The sequence below is a fragment of the Planococcus citri genome, chromosome 3 (genome assembly GCF_950023065.1).
Source record: "Planococcus citri chromosome 3, ihPlaCitr1.1, whole genome shotgun sequence".
Classification (NCBI taxonomy): domain Eukaryota; kingdom Metazoa; phylum Arthropoda; class Insecta; order Hemiptera; family Pseudococcidae; genus Planococcus; species Planococcus citri.
In genome coordinates, this window is record NC_088679.1 from 48,005,193 (window position 1) to 48,024,774 (window position 19,582).

The following is a 19,582-nucleotide window of genomic DNA, read 5'->3' on the forward strand; positions in this document are numbered from 1 at the left end:
TGGCAGATTTTTATTAGCGCGTGTTTCGCGGATAGTGATACTTAAAAATCTCGACGAGAAAATTGATCACTACGAATTTACGGATTGTTACGATGATTTGACAATTTTAATTGCGATGCCAATGTACTAGTACGCGTATTACAATGGTTATTCGCGTTAAAGTCGCGTGATTAGTTCGATGGATCTAGTTTTTTCGACATTTTTATAATTTGAGAAAAAAAGTGAAAATTTTAACCAGCTGAGACTCGAGTGCTATCGCAAATCCGGCATCGACGCTGAAGAATTTTCTACGTTTTCGTATAATTGATTACTTTTAGTGCATTTTTCTAAATAGCTTATTAAATTTTTATTTTCGAAAATAATTCTCTTATTAGTTAATCACGAGGAATTCGACTAGTTTTGTGTCAAATAGTGAGTACCTAATCATTTTGCTATTGTTGGTGATGGATTATAAGTAGGTAGCTAGGTACCTATTACGACAGTTCAGGAATATTGCGAGTTTTTCTATTCAAAGGTAATACATATTCTCATAGGTATGGATGGATTCCGCGTTTTGATTTTAAAAAACATAAATTACCTACGTCGCGTCGTAATTAAATTCTTGTTACGATTTGCGTCGGCGTATAAAATTATTACCTATTTTTAAAACACATGCGTTTTTCACCGTTGTAATTATATGCAGAACGGAATTTAAACTTGATCAACCATAAATCATTATAGCCTTGATGAGTTCACTCTTCAAAATGATACCTACTCATCTAAACTATTTGAAAAATTGGTATCAGCGAATTAACCAATTTTATGTAATGTATGGACAGATAAATGAATAAACACATTCGAAACTCCAATCTACCTCATTTTCATTGTTGAAAAAACCCACAGATCTCGTCAAAAATAAAATTGATTTTTATGAGATCAATAATTAATTGATGCACACTGCCAACACACCTTCCTACTTAATCTTTTCTTTTTCATGATATTCAGTTTGTTTACTATGGGTTTTCCTTCATTGTTTCTGTTATCAATATAGGTATATGTAGGTATTGTAGGTACACTTACCTATTACCTATGGTTTTTTTTCGCCATCTACACGAAATGAGGAAGTAGAACACTTTTTCTGCATAACAAATTCGAAAAAATAACATCTACCTGCACTCCGTATCAGTTTTTTAAAATAAAAATTTACCTACTGTGAAAACTTAAGAGATACTTAATAATGATTAAAATGTGCGGAATGTGAAATTTTTGCGTGCTGTTGGTGTAACTTATTGAATCAAACAAAAAGGTTATCTTAAATGATGGCCTCTATCTGTAGACACAATTAGATGAACTGTAAACGACTGCAATTCCAGGGGGAAAAAGTAAAATAAATTCAAAGTTTTTCAAAATAGGTATTTGAAATTGAAATTTATCGCGAATTTTGTAAAGTTCAAGTCCCCTGTTGTAGTTCTGATTTCTTGAAACTAACATAAAATGTTTTAAAACGTTTTTTCGCAAAATTATCGACCGTTGAAATTGAAGTAGAAGAAATCAGAAACACTGATAAAATAGAAGTGGCGTTTGATACAATAATGTTGAAATTTTTGTCAACTTTTTTTCTTCAGTTTTGAATAGATATGGTAATGATACTGATTATTTTTGTTCGTTTCAAAAAATTATACTTACAAGGGAAGCCCCCCACATGATAATCTCCGATTTGAATGAAACTTGGACTGTTGGAAAGAGGACCTCAAAAAACACTCATCCCTCAATTTTCAGCTGCTCAAGTTGATTTTTCGATTTTTAGTGAATTTTTGAAGTTTTGTGTACACAGGTAAAGCTGTTCAACTCAGAAACTGGAAAAAACTACAAATATCCATCTCTCCCGCGTATGAACTTCCGGAGCTCAAATTTGGGCCAAAGGTAGTCTTCTAGATACCTGATCAACTCATACCACCATTGGCCGGATCCGGCCTTCCGGTCAGAAAACAGAATTTTTTACTTTATTTCTCTTATTTTCGGTGAATTCAAAAAAATGGCCGTTTCTCCCCACCACATGAACTTGAGCAGCTAAAATGTTGGCCGAAGGGTTTATGCTTGATACCTAATCGATTAATACTACCGTCGGCCGGATCTGGAATTTACATCAGAAATCATATTTTTTGTCCATCTGGTTTTTTATGCCTGTCATTGAAAAAATTGAAACCCCTGTTAAAGCAGATCATCAAATGCACTTGCAGTGCTCAAATTTTGGTCATACGATCTGTGCTAGATACCAAATCGACCCATATGATTTCTGATGTAGATTCCAGATCCGGCCGACGGTAGTATTAATCGATTAGGTATCAAGCATAAACCCTTCGGCCAAAATTTTAGCTGCTCAAGTTCATGTGGTGGGGAGAAACGGCCATTTTTTTGAATTCACCGAAAATAAGAGAAATAAAGTAAAAAATTCTGTTTTCTGACCGGAAGGCCGGATCCGGCCAATGGTGGTATGAGTCGATCAGGTATGTAGAAGACTACCTTTGGCCCAAATTTGAGCTCCGGAAGTTCATACGCGGGAGAGATGGATATTTGTAGTTTTTTCCAGTTTCTGAGTTGAACAGCTTTACCTGTGTACACAAAATTTCAAAAATTCGCCAAAAATTGAAAAATCAACTTGAGCAGCTAAAAATTGGGGGATGGGTGTTTTTTGAGATCCTCTTTCCAACAGTCCAAGTTTCATTCAAAGCGGAGATTGTCATGCAGGGGGCTTCCCTTGTTAGGTGCTAGAAACGACTTTTTAAAAAATTCTTTTTTGTCAATTTTCAAGAGTTAAAAAGTTTGTTCTCTCAAATTTCTTTAGTGGACATTTTTCAGAAAGATCGAATACCTAAGTGCAGGTTATTCAAAATATTTGATCTCAAGATCAGTTTTATTCTGCTGTTCAGTTTTTGATCTTCACAGAGACATAATAAGGCATGAAACAAAGGTGAATTTGGTGGGTTTTTTTCATTTATGGTTCAATTTTAATTTTTAAAAACACATCAAAAATGAAAAAGTGCAATTTAGCACCTGAAATTTTGGCTGGTGACATATTTCCATAAAGGATCTTTTGATCTAGTTTTGTCCGCCGTTCTAAAATTGCTGTGCCAGTTAGGATACCACCTTTATTAGACGTAGACCACATGCTCTTCTCACTATTGAGATGAAAAATTCAGGAAAATTTATGCATACGACTTGTGGGGATAGATCGACTGCAATGAAAAAACTTCGCTATCATTTTATTAAAAGGTAAAAATATTAGGTATACTAAACTTAATGATTTGAGGAAATATTCCAAATCTGCATGAGAACAGAAAAACGCCTTCAGAATACTCATGATCAGTTTTACGTACTTATGAACTTAATTGTAAATGAACCATGAATGATGAACCTCAACTCCTCAATTTATGTGACTGAACTCGAAAATTTTCCTGGATTGTCGATTGAAAAAAGTTGAATACGTTTTACCTAATAACTTATATAATAGCCTGCTTTTTGTTTATGATTCGTGTGCATAAAGTATCGTACGTGTACCTACTAATGGGATTATTCTATTTAGGAAAGTAATAGTCCAAATAAAACATGGTGGTACGGTCTTCTGGACCGGACCCTGATCCGGAAGGAGTGAAAAATTTATTCAAAGAATATAATATGACGCCGGAGATAGTTCGACGCGATGTCGCTCATATTAGACAATGGATGGTCAAGCAGCCTCATTTCCCCCGTATACCAGCATCAAAAGAAGGTTTGTATTAAAATTTTAAATTTATAGTGTCATTTTTTATAAATAAAGGTACCTATTATCTTATAGAACAAATATGCACATCATTTACGTATACTTATATGCTTAGACAGAGTGACGGAGATATAGGTACTCAATTATTTGCATTAAAACTACCTATTTTCACTTCATATAGGTACCATATAGGTAGGTACCCAAGAATACATTTATCCAAGTTTCAATGTTTCATTCTTGTTAATGTTATTGATATATTATTCGTTATTAATTCGAAATAATTCATTACATTTTTCCATATTTTATTCAACATATATTACACACAATATTCACATCGATAATTATATACAAAAGTACAGATAGCGCTAGAATTACGAGTTCGCGCTAGGAATGATAATAATTGATAATCTATTTATCGGAACGCAAATCGTAACAATACGCAATACCACAATCCTCCTCCCTATGGAGAAAATCGAATTGGTTTTCTTTTTTCACGTTTTGACCTACGAGGTCCTAAATTCGGTGAAATTTTAGGAGAATCATTAAGCGAAACATTAGGCGAAACATGCCTCGCATTTGGTGAAACGCTAGGCGAACCATGCCCCACATTTTCTTCGGTTTGAAAATCCCGAACCACGGGCTGATCTTCATTTTCGTTCAATACTTGAAACTCGAAATTCGTTTCGTCTCGACAATTCGGAATCGAAGAACTCGCTTTTCTGATCTGGTTCACATGCCTTTTGTGGACTTGATTGTTAAATCGAATATAATAAATTACATCTCCAGCTTTCTTTTGAATTTTACCAGTAGACCATTTTTGAGAACCGGAGTACAAACGGAAATGCACTAAATCGCCAATATCGAATTTTCGTTTCACATTCGAAGGTAACTTGGTATCGCTCTTTTTGACAGGCAACACTAAAGAAATTCTTGAACGTATTTTTCGCCCAAATAATAATTCGGCAGGTGACTTCCCTGTCACTACATTAGGAGCACGCCGATAAGATAACAATACACGATTTAGGCGTTCCTGAAACGAACCGATTTTATCTGTTTTCAAACCAGATTTGATAATCTGCACAAATCGTTCGGCTTGGCCGTTGCTTATCGGACAATACGGAGCTGATGTTCGATGCTCTATTCCGTTGGTCTTGAAAAATGAAGAAAATTCATCCGACACAAATTGCGGAGCGTTATCTGAGACGCAAACCAAAGGAAAACCAAGACGAGAAAAACATTCGTCTAAGCACTCTAACAGCTTTGAGGCAGACATCGAATTTAACTGGTAAACTTCAACCCATTTCGAAAATGAATCCACGATAATGAGCATTTGCTTGCTCTCGAATTGAGCACAGTCAAAATGAACTCTTTGCCACGGTTCTTCGGTAGGTAACCATGGATGTGGCTTGACTCGATCCGGATCTTTGGCATTTACAGCACATTCAGTACAGGCAGAAATTTCCTTCTGAATATCACTATCGATTCCAGGCCAATATACAAAACATCGAGCTAATTGTCTACATTTGACAATGCCCAAATGGCCAACGTGCAGTTCTTTGAGAATTCGAGAACGGAGGGAGGGAGGAATATAGACACGTTCTCCTCTGAAAATACAACCATCCTGTAACGAATACTCCTGCAACTCTTGCGATTTTCTTCTAATCGGATCGATACCTTGAAGTTGGCGATATAACGACAAAACCGAATCATCGTTTAAAATTTCGTCTGCAATTTCCTTCGCAGTCACAGGTAAGGTTTGAAGTTGAACGCGGTGAATTTGCGTTGGCATATCGATTTGATTAGGATTGCCCTTCGTTACTGGAAACCTTGATGCAAAATCTGCATTCGCATGATACTTCGAATTACGGTATTTAATTTCATAATCGAATCCTTGTAAAAATAACGCATAATGCAGAAGACGTGTTGCACTTAGCGAAGGTTTGCTTGCTGTTGACGCAAAAATTGACTGCAATGGCTGACAATCCGTTTGTAATTCGAACTTTCTACCATAAACGTAGTTAAAAAACTTCTTAACGCCCCAATAAATTCCAAGACTTTCTTTGTCGATTTGACTGTAACGACACTCGGTAGGGGTTAACGAACGCGAAGCAAACGCAATTGGACGTTCGTTGCCATTTCCATCGATATGGCTAAGTACAGCTCCCAAGGCGTAAGGCGATGCATCGGTAGCCAAAATCAGCTTCTTATTTGGGTCAAAATGATGAAGTACTCGTTCCGAAGCAATTTCTTCTTTAATTTTACGAAAGGAATTTTCGCATTCATCAGACCACACGAAACGAGCATTTTTACGTTGAAGTAAGTTGAGAGGATGCATGATATCACTCAAATTTGGCACGAACCTGGCATAATAACCGCATAAGCCAGTAAAAGCTTTCAATTGGTCCGCATTTTCAGGTCTCTTGGCTTTAATTATCGCATCAACCTTTTCAGTAGTTTTGTGCAAACCGTTTTTATCAACACTGTAACCGAGGTAATCCAATTTGTCAGTCAAAAGTACACATTTATCTTTGTGTAAACGGAGATTGTTCTTTCGGCATGCGATAAGGAATTCTTCAATTCTTCGCAAATGTTCTTCTGGTGAAGATGAAGAAATTTTCACGTCATCGTAAAACGCAGCGCATCCCTGGATCAATTTTGTCATATCATCGATAAACGATTGCCACTCCGTCGCAGACATTTGCAAACCTTGAGCCATTCGGTTTACATGGAAAAGACCCTTCGGTGTGTTGACAGTTGCAATTTCTGATGCACTTTTCGAAAACTTTTTGTGCATGTACGCATCACGAATATCGTATTTCGTGAAATAACAACAACCACTGAAACCAACCAACACTTCTTCAATATTCGGTATTGGGTAATTTTTTGGCACAATGTGACGGTTGACTGTAATACTGTAGTCACCGACTAAACGAATCGCACCGTTACTTTTCTTTACCGGAACAATTGGTGTGGCCCATTTTGATGAAGTGGTGGGGGTATAAATTCCATTGGCCACTAGTCGATCAATTTCATCGTTAACCGCTTTCTGTAACGCAAAGGGCACTTGACGAGCTCGACAAAAAACAGGAACAGCGTCTGGTTGCAAATGTATATCCACTTCTGAATTTGGAATACAACCGATTTCTTCAACGAACAAATCTGCAAACCGTTCATGTAACGCTTCGATTTTCCGCAACAATTCGTTTTGGTCGTTCAATTTGGTTTGATAAATTTTTGCAGTTGAATTAACGTGTTCACGAACATCGATATTGAACGGCAGTAACCAATCACGACCAAGAAGCGTAGAATAATCGCCATCCACAATACGAAGTCGAAGATTCAATACACGACTTTTATAACGCACTTTAACAGGTACAATTCCAAAAAGCTCGATAGAACTATGATCGTATGATTCGAATACACGATGCGCACGTTGAATTTTATTTTTCAAACCTAATTTCGTACATTCGGCAAGCGACATAAACGTAAAATCGGAACCACAATCCGCTTCAAATTTGACAGATTTATCATTCACGGCGAGCACAATAAAAATTTTATCAGGTGGTAATTCTGAATCATTATTTTTCGCACTCGAAACCGAAACTGCGGACACTTTTCCGATATCAACAACCGATTCTAACGAATGCTTTGTATTTACAACTTTGACCGATGAATTCTTTTTACGGAAAGCCACTGCTCGAATTTCATCGTGATTTTTTCCGCAAACTGTGGCTAAATGACCAACCTCCTTACAGGAATTACAGGTACTATTTATAAAACGACATTCAGGTGCACGGTGATTTTTTCTTGCACAACGATAGCAAACATCAACTGAATTTTGATCTGGTTTAGCTGACGGTGCAACAGGAACTTTTGATGGAGGTCTTCTCTTTTTCGAAGCAGGAAAATAATTTTTCTTTACTCGTTCGTTTACTTTATTTACATTCGGTTCAGTTTTAACATTAGGCGCAGCTGTATAACTTGAACTTGAATTTTCGCCAACATGAACCTCATTGTAACTTTTATTAGCCAATTCGAAATTGGTAATTATTTCGACAGCTTTTTTGAACGTGAGATTTGGAGTATTAAATAACTGCTTCTGAACTCGACCATCGTATACACCGAATATAATTTGACTTCGAATTTCTTCTTCCATTCGATCACCGAAATTGCAATTCACTGATAATTCGTTCAAAGCAGCATGAAATGTAGCGAATTTTTCGTTTTCTAACTGCTTTCGTTTTCTGAATTTATAACGACATACGTCTTGCAACGGTTTAGGATCGAAATACTCTTCCAATAATTTTATACACTCGTCGAAAGTTAATTCTTTTGGGCGCTTTGGACAAGCAAGCCGCCTCAAAATCGCAAATGTTTCGGATCCAATACTAGCGATGAAAAATTTCACTTTATTATTACCGGTTATACCACAGAAGTCCATGTACGACGTAATTCGTTCGGCATACGACTCAAAATCTTCAGCTTTCGAATCAAAATTTTCAAAAACACTTGCTGAATTAGTCGCCATTTGCACTTATAAAAAATTACGATAACAGGAAAACGAATATACACTGCACGAATGCACAATTGCACTAAAAAGTCATTTCTCGAATACAATGTAACGCTAAAAATAAACGTTGGATACTTTTAATTTCCATAATCCTCGTCGCCACTGATATATTATTCGTTATTAATTCGAAATAATTCATTACATTTTTCCATATTTTATTCAACATATATTACACACAATATTCACATCGATAATTATATACAAAAGTACAGATAGCGCTAGAATTACGAGTTCGCGCTAGGAATGATAATAATTGATAATCTATTTATCGGAACGCAAATCGTAACAATACGCAATACCACAGTTATCATTACGCCGGTTGAACGAGCTATATAAATATAGTCATTCATAATTCGTATGGTACTATTCGCAGTATTTTTAAATTATGTATTTAGTAGGTACACAAAATGCATTATAACATTAAGTTCTTAGCATCCAAGTAATTCTTGAATCGTTAAAATAATTTAAATTCTCAAATAACAATTACAAAACAAGTTCAAGTTCAATTATTTACCTGTTATGTAAATGTATAATAATCAGTCTTACAAATTTCTCACTCATTAAAAAAAACACGCATGATTGTGCGTACCTACCTACACCTAAATACATTTTATATAACTAATGGCATATTTTCAATTGTGGTCTTTATTACCATTATTTTATTTTATTTTTTTCGTAAAAGTACTTCAATTTTAAATATCTACCTATGTATGTACCTGTAATGTTATTCTTATCATGCTATATTTAGGGTCAAAAAATGTGCTCATACCGCACTGTAACGGCACATCTCCAATTTTGTGGAATGAACATTTTAAGTAGGTAATTTTTTTCTTACGAAGAATACAATGTCAAATTTTCTTCAAAAGGATTGAAAAAATGTCATCATTGATCAATTAAAAAATTATTTTCTTTTTTCTGATTTAAATTTCGGTTGGCTTCAAAAGCCTACCTATTTCTCTTATTATAGAACACACATTTTTTTTCGGACCAACTATACCTCAATATAAGAGAATTTTATGCGATTAATTTTGTAAGTATGCACAGAAAGTTCCTTTTCGCGATTGTTGTTTCAGGAATAATTTTCAGAAATACATATTTGAATGTCTTTTCATTTTTTGCAATAGGTACTCAATACGAATTACGATAACAATTATGAAACTTCTTATGAATAAAACTTTCGTGTCACTATAATATTTAATATTTATTTAAAAATTGTTACAACTTTCGACTTTCGGCACATTTTTGAATACCATAAATTTTAAGTGCGACATTAATCGTATTGGATAATTGTGCACACATCTCATATTTAATTGGATAATTTCTAACCATATTTCTGTTAAGGTGTGGTGATGCCGAAAGGTGAAACGCGTATGGGCTGCTTGTAAATTATCAAAAAATGTATCGAGAGTCCAAAGTTGAAACAATTTTAAAAACCGTAATAAGCTACACTCAGGTACAATCATGTCATGAGTACTTCAAAGCTATTTTTTGCGACATGATGAAGTAGAATGTGACCTGTTCTGACAAAATGGACCACAAGTCTGATTTTTCATTTTCAATTTTTTGGCCATTTTGAAAACTAGACATCATACTGAGTCGAATGAGACCAATCTCTGCCTCCTAGCTCATTTTTTCCCACCTTTTTTCATTTCTTGAAGTTTAGTTGAAGGATTGAAAAACAAGATTTTCAGAAAAAAGCATTTAAAGAAGAAAATTGATGAAAACTGATAATGTGATGTTTTCTGAGAAAAGGTACATAATGTTTCAAAAAATGGATTCTGGTACTTGAAAGTGCGTAGAATAACATGGAATAAGTTAAATTTTCGATAAGAACTCGTTTACATTATAAAAACGTAAAAAAATAAGATAAAATGAGAACATTTTTTTTCCAATTTTTACTTTCTTTTGCAAATATATCAAAAACTAAGCCTCCTAGAAAAAAACTAATGACATTAATTATGTCAATTGGAAATTTAATTCTCTACAATTTTCCTCACATAATTTTTCTGTGGAATGCTTTGTTCCGCCTCCAGTGAGCTTTGAAAGTTTCGAGCGCTCAAATTTTTGACTGACACTAACTTCAAAATGCGCTTTCAACACATTTTTCAGTCAAATTGCGTGTTGTGGCTGTGTCACATGACAGTTCACATGTCAAACAACCAAAATCCGCGAAAAAACATTTTTTCAAAATGTTGACTTATTTTTACATTTTTGCCTCTACTGTAAAGAAACGTTTTCCGACTAGTGGTCCCTTTTGTCAGAACAGGTCACAGATGTATTTGAAGAAAAACAATATATTTCCGATAGAAACAACGTAGGAACTATTAGGTGGAGGCAAGGTACTCTTCAAAAAATAAAAAAACGTAGGTAGGCAGCAGCAAATTTTAAATAACACATACTTAGTTAGATAGATGTACCTTAGAGGAAAACCCAACTATGGAGATATTGTCAAAACATGTATTCCTTCTAAATTAATATAGTTTCATAGCTTATTTCATATGCAATAGACTTCAACCAATAGATAGATACCGTTTTTAATCCAACATAGGTAATGTTTTACGTCACAACTGATGATTCGTCAAACAGCTAAACACCATAAGTAAAGTAAAATTTAAGCAGTAATACAGGTAAATTCCATATCACGTTAGATGTCGATGTCAAGGATAAAAAAAACGTTTATTATGTGTTCATAATACCTACATAATTATACAGATGTACGATTTATAAGCACCTATAAAATAACGGTTTATTATAATGTACAGACCTATATGTAGGTATTTGTGGTTTTATTATTTATTTTTTTTTAAATTTTTGTTTGCAGAGGAAATCAATTTTTGGATCGAAGGGTTTCTACGACTAACAAAGAACAATATTGAGAAAACCAAAACCGCAGTTGACTGCTATTTTAAAGGAAAACATATATTTGGTGAAATTTTCTCAATTAAAGATTTCCAGGCTTATTTGTATTCAAATGTATTTGACAACTTGTAAGTATTTACAAAGTATAATGATAGGTATTATTAGGCTGTAAATATGTAGGTAATCACAAATGGCTGTGGTGAAGTTTTGGGTTGATTGGGAATTTCCCGAGAGGAGAGGGCGTATGTGTATAGAGACGGAGAAAGGTTACTAAACCATGAACCTACAATGACATATATTAGGTATGTGTAAAAAAATCCGTAGATTTTTTGCATTCTTCTGTGCAGATTTTTTTTCAAAATTTGCAAACAACTATGAAAAAAACTTACTGGTAGAATTTTTTGTGGGAAACTAGCTAAACGTTAGCGAGAAATTTATAGACTGAATTTTTCACATTTTTATTTTTATTTCATTTTTTCAATTAGGTAGGAAGGAGAAAATTATAAAATTGACAAAATTATTATTTGCTTATTTATTTTATTAAGAATCTACTCTAAAAGTATATTTTTTACTTTCGTATTTTCTCTCTCTTTTTGCAGTAAGTAGGTACTTACTTACTTAATGTTATTCAAACTAAATGAAAAAACTCGACTGAAAAATTGTCTTTATGACTATTAAAATAAATATTGTAGATGGATACTGAGGATGGAGGATTTTTTTCCACTCCCTCCTCCTTAAACACACTTCGAAATCAAAAAAATTTACTTTGTTTTTATAAAACTTATTCTTAAAATAAAAATTCTAATGCTGCAATGCTGTTTTCAAAAACTTGAAAAAAATGCAATTTTTGTGCTTTGAACCTTTTTTTGGAATGTGAAATATGAACTTGAAAAACTGAAATTTCCTCCACATTTTATTAGAATTATGGTTCTATGATTTTTTCCAGAAACCAGTGAAACCACCCAATTTTGAAAAATGCCTATTTACCTACCATTTTATTTGTGCAATTGATCTCTCCAACTTCAACTCGTAATGGTCATTTTTCATTCTTGACTTGAGAATTTTTTTCATGCACATTGCAAATTTTTGTTATTATTGCCCCAGTAGATACCTAGACCTACCTATCGAAATACCTACGTATTCGATAATATTAATTTTGAACAATTATCAACAGGTTCATGATGTTACTACCCAAATTAACTCCCGATGGATTACGTATTTTGCTCTACGGCGTCAGAAGTGAAAACGCAGCACTATTCCAGCCGATGGACTTCTTTAGAAGAATGGGCATGGTTCTAGATATCCAGCAAAAAGCTGGAATAGATTTTACTGGAATTCACGTGGTCATTTACGCTCGTTATGGAACCTTGGGACATTTGGCTCAATTTGATCTCACCATGTTAAAAAAAGTTTTCAAATTAGCCAAAGTAAGTGAACATGGTAAAAAGTTCATCATTCGTTGAACTTTTTCATATTTCTCATTAGAATTATTTTATTTATTTATTTATTTGTGTGGGTATCTCGAAGGTCAAAGTTTCTTCACGAGAAAAGTAAAACTTTGAAAACTTGTTAAGTACTTAATTTCAAAGAATTTAAACTTTCTGTGTCTGACGCATCAATAATTAGGTATGGTTAAACTAACGAATAACTAACGTAGGAGATAGGGGTATGAGTACCTATCTTAAATGTGAGGCATACTATATTTTTAGGGAACTATGGAATAGGAATCCTTTTTATAATTTGGGAGCTTTTTATTTCGTTATCTATAGGTGGAATCCCGTAATTGAGAAAGATGAGCAATAAAAGTCAAATTATTCTACAGAGTTTGCAATTAATTTTGTCGGAAATCGTTTGTATGATAATCTTTGAAAAATTATCTGATTTTCCTAAGATCTCTCAAAGAAGTAAATAGGTAAAGGGCAAAGGGACAGAGACTTTAATATACAGGGTGCCCAGAAATATCGAGTACCTCTAAGAAAGTTTTTCATTTAAAATATAGGTTGGCAACGCAAAATACATAGATGCATATGATTGGTGGAATGTTATCTCTCCAGTCCAACAACCAATCATGTGCTATCATTGTTATCATTTGCTGTGACCAACCAAAGTATTTTAGTAGAAAACTTTTTTAGGGGTACTCGATATTTCTTGGCACCCTGTACATATTGAGTGGGGGTAACCAAGTATTGAAAACATGTTACCTAACAAAAGTCTGTTTTTGTAGGATTGTATAACCAAATATAGATATATTATCTGTACATTTTAGTGATTTGAAAAAATAATGTAGTTCATATTGTTATCAGAAAGCTTACCCCATTCGTTTGAAGCATACGCATATAATCTATCCTCCAACATTCGTTGAAGCTGCTGTGAAAATTATCAAACCATTCTTAACAAAAAAGGTCATGTCTAGAGTAAGTATGAATCTTGACACAAAATTCATGCTGTAATAATTTTTGAAATGTACCTGCCTACTTCAAATGTATTTAACGTAGGAAATATCTCATAAAATTGTTAATCTTCGAATGTGTGTGGATTATTCACATTTCTGCCCTTTTTTTTGCAGTTAAGCGTTCACAAAGATCTCCAATCTTTATGGCAGACGTTACCAAAGGAAGTTTTACCAGCCGATCTTGGAGGCGAATTACAAACATTGCAAGAAATACATGGTCAGTGTACTTTCTAATATTAACATTATAGCACTTATAAAAAGTAGAGAAATATTGCCTACGCTGCTTAGGTAGGTACATGGGAACAGCCACCTAAGATTGTATAGTACCTATGCTTGAAAATCTAATGCTCACCCAATTCAGATGGAACTAATAAAATTAAACTGATATTTGTGGTACAACGATGAATGGCAAACATGTTCAAATCAAATACCTACTAATTATCATTTTGATTCCTATGTCCAAAAAATTTCGACTTCGTGATTTACTGAATTGTCCTTGAAGAAAATAAGAAAAATTTCAAGACAGTAATTAGAAAATCGCTGGCCCATACGTATATATGTATTTATTTAACGTTACCATCTGCTTATGTTTACCTATAAATGTGTTTTAAAAATTGTTTTTTAAATTAATGGTTAGATTGGTAAGTACATATAAGTAAGTAATAGGTAGTTAGGTACCTATGAGTTACCTACAATGAAAAGAAAAATAAATCTAAAAACGACGAAACTTCCAAGTGAAGTTATGAACGTATAGCCAGATAGAATGAAAAATAAGTTTGCCTCCAAGCAACGTAGTACATACATACTTTTATCAAGATTGCAATAGAATTTGCCACGTTGAACGATGGTTTTGCAAGTACTCGTATCATCAAATCAATGAAAGCGATGAAATACGTATTTGCCGAAAGTTTTTTTTAATGGTTTTTCGACTATTCTAAAAAGAAAATAAATACATTTGCTATGTTTTTTTAAATTAAATACCTATACTTTTTAATTTAGATGATAACATTTACTTAAGTACCTAAGCTCATTTCGAAATTTAATTTTCAAGGTGATTATCAAATTACAAAATTAATTCAGTGGGTATCAAAAATTAGTGTATTGTTGGTCGAATCATGCATAAAATTGAAAAAAATTGAAAATTGGATCGATCAGTCATAAAGGAGGAGTCCCAAAAAGGCCACTTTTTGGGCCCCGCACATTTATTGACTCGACTACTCTTAAAATGTTGTAATAAATGTCCCAAATACGAATCCGTGGTTAGTTAACCCAAAATGACCATTTTTTGGGCTCCAGGGGATCCCAAAGTTGTGAATAAAAAAAGAATTTTAGGAACCACTGAGTATTATTTTCAAAAACTTTTCAAGCGTAAAATATCTGTTTGAACCTGATAAACATTATGCGAGGTGATTTTCTTATTTTTGACCCTCAGGGGCAGAAATTGAGGGGGTTTCAATTTTTGGAAAATTTTGGAATCGCCATATCGACCTTACCCCTTTGAACCCCGCTAAAAAGCTTTTTACAGTTCATTAGTATCCGAAAGACCTTCATCCTACCAAATTTTGAGCTCAATAAAATTTTTCCCTGGTACTCAAAAATTCAATTTTCCAATTTTTTGTAATTTCAATATTTTGGGAACCCCTGGAAAACTAGAAACCTGCGATTTGCATCAAACATAACGTTTTGAGGTATATAGGTATTCAATAATTTAGGTGAAAAAGTTGAATTAAGCTCCCTGTCTATTCGTAATTTTGAAACCCTTTTTTAGAGCCCCCCACCTTAGGCACCCCTATTAAAGCGTTTATGCATATTTTTTCAAAAAATTGAAGAATTTATACATGTGAAACGCGCTAGCAAGTGCTCAATAATTTTTCCTGTAACTTTCAAAATTGGGCTTTTTTGGGTCAAATTCTGAGATTTATACTTCGTTGAAAATTGAAATTGTGTAAACGTGATTTTAATGTTTTTTCGAAGAGTTAAATCTCAGAATTTGACCCAAAAAAGCCCAATTTTGAAAGTTACAGGAAAAATTAGATGAAAAATTACTGAGCACTTGCTAGCGTGTTTCAAATGTAAATTCTTCGATTTTTTTGAAAAAATATGCATAAACGCTTTTATTAGGGGTGCCTAAGGTGGGGGGCTCTAAAAAAGTGTTTCAAAATTACGAATAGACAGGGACCTTAATTCAACTTTTTCACCTAAATTATTGAATACCTATATACCTCAAAACGTTACGTTTGATGCAAATCGCAGGTTTCTAGTTTTCCAGGGGTTCCCAAAATATTGAAATTACAAAAAATTGGAAAATTGAATTTTTGAGTACCAGGGGAAAATTTTATTGAGCTCAAAATTTGGTAGGATGAAGGTCTTTCGGATACTAATGAACTGTAAAAAGCTTTTTAGCGGGGTTCAAAGGGGTAAGGTCGATATGGCGATTCCAAAATTTTCCAAAAATTGAAACCCCCTCAATTTCTGCCCCTGAGGGTCAAAAATAAGAAAATCACCTCGCATAATGTTTATCAGGTTCAAACAGATATTTTACGCTTGAAAAGTTTTTGAAAATAATACTCAGTGGTTCCTAAAATTCTTTTTTTATTCACAACTTTGGGAACCCCTGGAGCCCGAAAAATGGTCATTTTGGGTTAACTAACCACAGATTCGTATTTGGGACATTTATTACAACATTTCAAGAGTAGTCGAGTCAATAAATGTGCGGGGCCCAAAAAGTGGCCTTATCGGGACTCCTTTATATTTAGCAAATTGAAAACATAATGATTCAAACATGCAGGCGCGGACTGGCCCTACCGGGATACCGGGAGTTTCCCGGTGGGCCCCTCCAAAAAAATGGGCCCTTCCAAAAAAATGGGCCCTTAGTATAGATGACGGGCCCTTTGGTGAAAAAAAGGCCCTTTCATATTTTGAAATTAGTTTATCTACTTTAAATGTGAGGATCAAAATCACTAGGTACTGTCTATAGCGATTAATTTGTAATTTATATCTAAAACAACGCGGCCCGAACGTGTTGGCACGCGACCTACTGTGGTTTCGTCGATTTAATATTGTCATGTGACGCTGAGGCCTGTGCGTGCTGACGTGGTACTAGGGGTGGTTTCGTGATAAACTCGTGGCAGGTGAGAGTGATCTCGGGCCTTTGGGCCCGCGAGAATAATCTCTGGCCCTGGGCCCCATGAGAGTACCCTCGGGCCTGTACGCTTCGCAAGAGTAATCTCAGGCCCTTGTGCCCTGCGAGAGTAACATCAGTGCTCGGGCCTTTACACCTCGTGAGAGTAATTTCAAGCCCCTGGGCAACGCGAGATTGATCTGGGGTCCTTGGGGCCTGCAACAGTGAGAGGCCCAGAGCGAAAATCTCTATGGGCTCGTTTCAAAAGAAAAATCTTGATGTGCTAATTTGTAAGCAGCAATGGGACAATTCGAATCGCGAGGCTGAATCGGGGGAGCGTCGCGATTCACCGATTTTTTTCTCTTTCAGTAGCATTTTTGTGATACATAAGTATAAAATAAATGTTTTCATCAATTTTTCTGACCTCTGTTCCTCTTGAAAATAGAAAACACTAATTTCCAGCTATACTACAGCCATCAAAGTCGACTGCACGTAGATTTCAAGTTCAAGTCGCTTCGTAGCCTCCAGCGACTTTTTGAAAATTGTTAGAGCCTTCAGCAGATTTTTGAAACATGAAATTGGTGCTGAAGAAATTGTAGATCGGTTATGTCAAAACAGTGATGAATTCAAGGACGAAGCGAAGAGGGGCTAGGGAGGCCCCCCCCCCAGTGTTCCGCGAAAGTTGGGAAAAGTTGGAAAATTGTGAGAAGTACAAGAAAGTTGGGAAAATATAAAAATTCCGACAATAATTATTTTAGTTTTGGAGTTTTCAAATGTTAAAATTTTTTACAATCATCAAAGTTAAAACTTTCCCAACTTTTGAAGCCAACCCAGTTTCTAAATCTATGATTGTCCCAACTAAAATTCACATTTTTTTCAAAAATTTTTGCCCTCGCTTTGCTCGGGCAAAATTGTTGTGCCTTTTTACGTCAACATTACAACTGTTTTGCTTCTTGAAATTACAAATTTTGAAAATCTTTTACCCTCGCTTCGCTCGGGCCAATTTATTTTTTTTCAGGCTTGAAAATTTCAAGAAACTATTGATAAATTTCTTAAAAAGTTGAGATCAGAAAAACAGAATTTTTTCATTAAATTTGATATTGTTCTACTTTTTGAATTACAATTTTTCCAAAGCTTTTAGCCTCGATTCTCTCGACCCAATTTGATTCTCTTCTACCTACTAAGTTACAATTTCAAGAAACGTATGATTGAATTTGAAAAATATTGAGACCAGAAAAACTGGATTTTTTAAATTAAAATTGATGTTCTACTTTTCCATTTCAAGTCACATATTTTCCAAAACTTTTGCCATTGCTTCACTCGGGCCAATTTAGTTCTTTTTTTCACTCTGAAGAATTTTACAAAACCACTGATAAAATTAAAAGAAAGTTGAGATCAGAAAAACCGAATTCTTACATTAAAATTGATGTTATTCTACTTTGCGAACTACAAACTTTTCAAAGCTTTCGGCCTCGCTTCGCTCGGCACAAATTGGTTCTCATCTACAAAGTTACAATATTTTAAAAAATCTATGATTGAATTTTGAAAAATGTTGAGATTAGAAAAACCGAATTCTTTCATTAAAATTGGTGTTATTCTACTTTTTGAATCATACATTTTCCAAAACTTTTGCCCTCGCTTCGCTCGGGCCATTCAAAATACTGCTTTAAAAACTTTTAAGAAAGGTAGAATGGGGTAATTGCAAAATTGTGACCTCATGCAAAAAAACATCAATTTTCTGGTTGTGCCAACTAAGGGGTGTCGAAGCAACAACCTTCACCGACCTATTCACCTGGTCACAACTTGCAGGGTTCAACTTGTCGCTCCGTAGCAAACACTATTGTCAAAGCATGTTGAAACCACTCATAAGTAAAGTGAGAGGTGTTTTTTTAAAAAATGCATGTAAAATATAAAAAACGGTCGATTTATCTGGAATTTTCACGATTAGGGTCATGAAGGATTGGAGTTTAAGGTAGGATATCGCAATTTGAAATTTTGTTTTTATTTTGGCCGTAAATCGCGTTTTTGCAATCACCCCCAAAAAAATCGACTTCGGGTAATTGCAAAAACAATTTTTTTTTAAATTTTTGCACTTACCACAAATATTTTTTTGCCCTAAATAACTTGAAAATGGTTCGAAATTACAAAAAAAATAAACTTCCACGGTCACATGATGAGTTACACGTTAGAGAAATGATTAACAGTTTTACTGAATTTTAAAATTATTGCTCCTTTTTAATGTTTTACTAATATATTTGACGAAAAATGTATTTCTATGACGAGTTTTTTGCATAAAAAACATCAGAAATGATCAATAGTTGATTTTTTGTTCGTTTTAGCGAGTTTAGAAAAAAATAATTTTTCAACATTTTTTCACTCCCCTAAAAATTTGTTTGGGAAGTGGAAAAGTTTTCGATTTTTTTACCGAATCAAGACCACGAATACATCAAAAGTTAGCAAATGACACTTAGAATACACTGAGTGTGTTGAAAATGCAAAAAAATATAAAAATGAAAAAAATATCGCCCACTTTTGCATTTACCCCAACATGGGGTAAATGCAAAAGTCGATTTTCAAATTTTCAAATTGCAATTTTCTCCACGATTTGTGGACCAAATTGTACCAAAATTTTACCATTGATAGAGAACCCCCTGAAGTATAAGTAGTACAAATTTCAGCTTCATCCATGCAATAGTCTTCTCACAGCGCCCTCTCAAAGTATCACTAATCAAAAAGTGCTTTGCAATTACCCCACTCTACCTAATATGAAAATTAAACAGAAAAATTCCAGAAGTACCTACTCATAATATTCAAAGCTTATAAAAAATGCAAATTTTTCAT

General features: G+C 34.2%; 1 protein-coding gene across 1 annotated transcript in view; it reads left to right on the forward strand.

Annotated features, from left to right (window-relative positions):
- LOC135841541 (alpha-tocopherol transfer protein-like) overlaps nucleotides 1-19,582 on the forward strand; it is a 20,910-nt gene continuing 1,328 nt past the window's right edge. Inside the window, exons 1-6 of the mRNA XM_065358551.1 lie at nucleotides 1-411; nucleotides 3,563-3,748; nucleotides 11,131-11,296; nucleotides 12,343-12,595; nucleotides 13,472-13,582; nucleotides 13,735-13,837. Coding sequence (XP_065214623.1) covers nucleotides 3,586-3,748; nucleotides 11,131-11,296; nucleotides 12,343-12,595; nucleotides 13,472-13,582; nucleotides 13,735-13,837 — 796 coding nt within the window. The 5' untranslated portion in view covers nucleotides 1-411; nucleotides 3,563-3,585. The remainder of the gene's footprint in view (nucleotides 412-3,562; nucleotides 3,749-11,130; nucleotides 11,297-12,342; nucleotides 12,596-13,471; nucleotides 13,583-13,734; nucleotides 13,838-19,582) is intronic.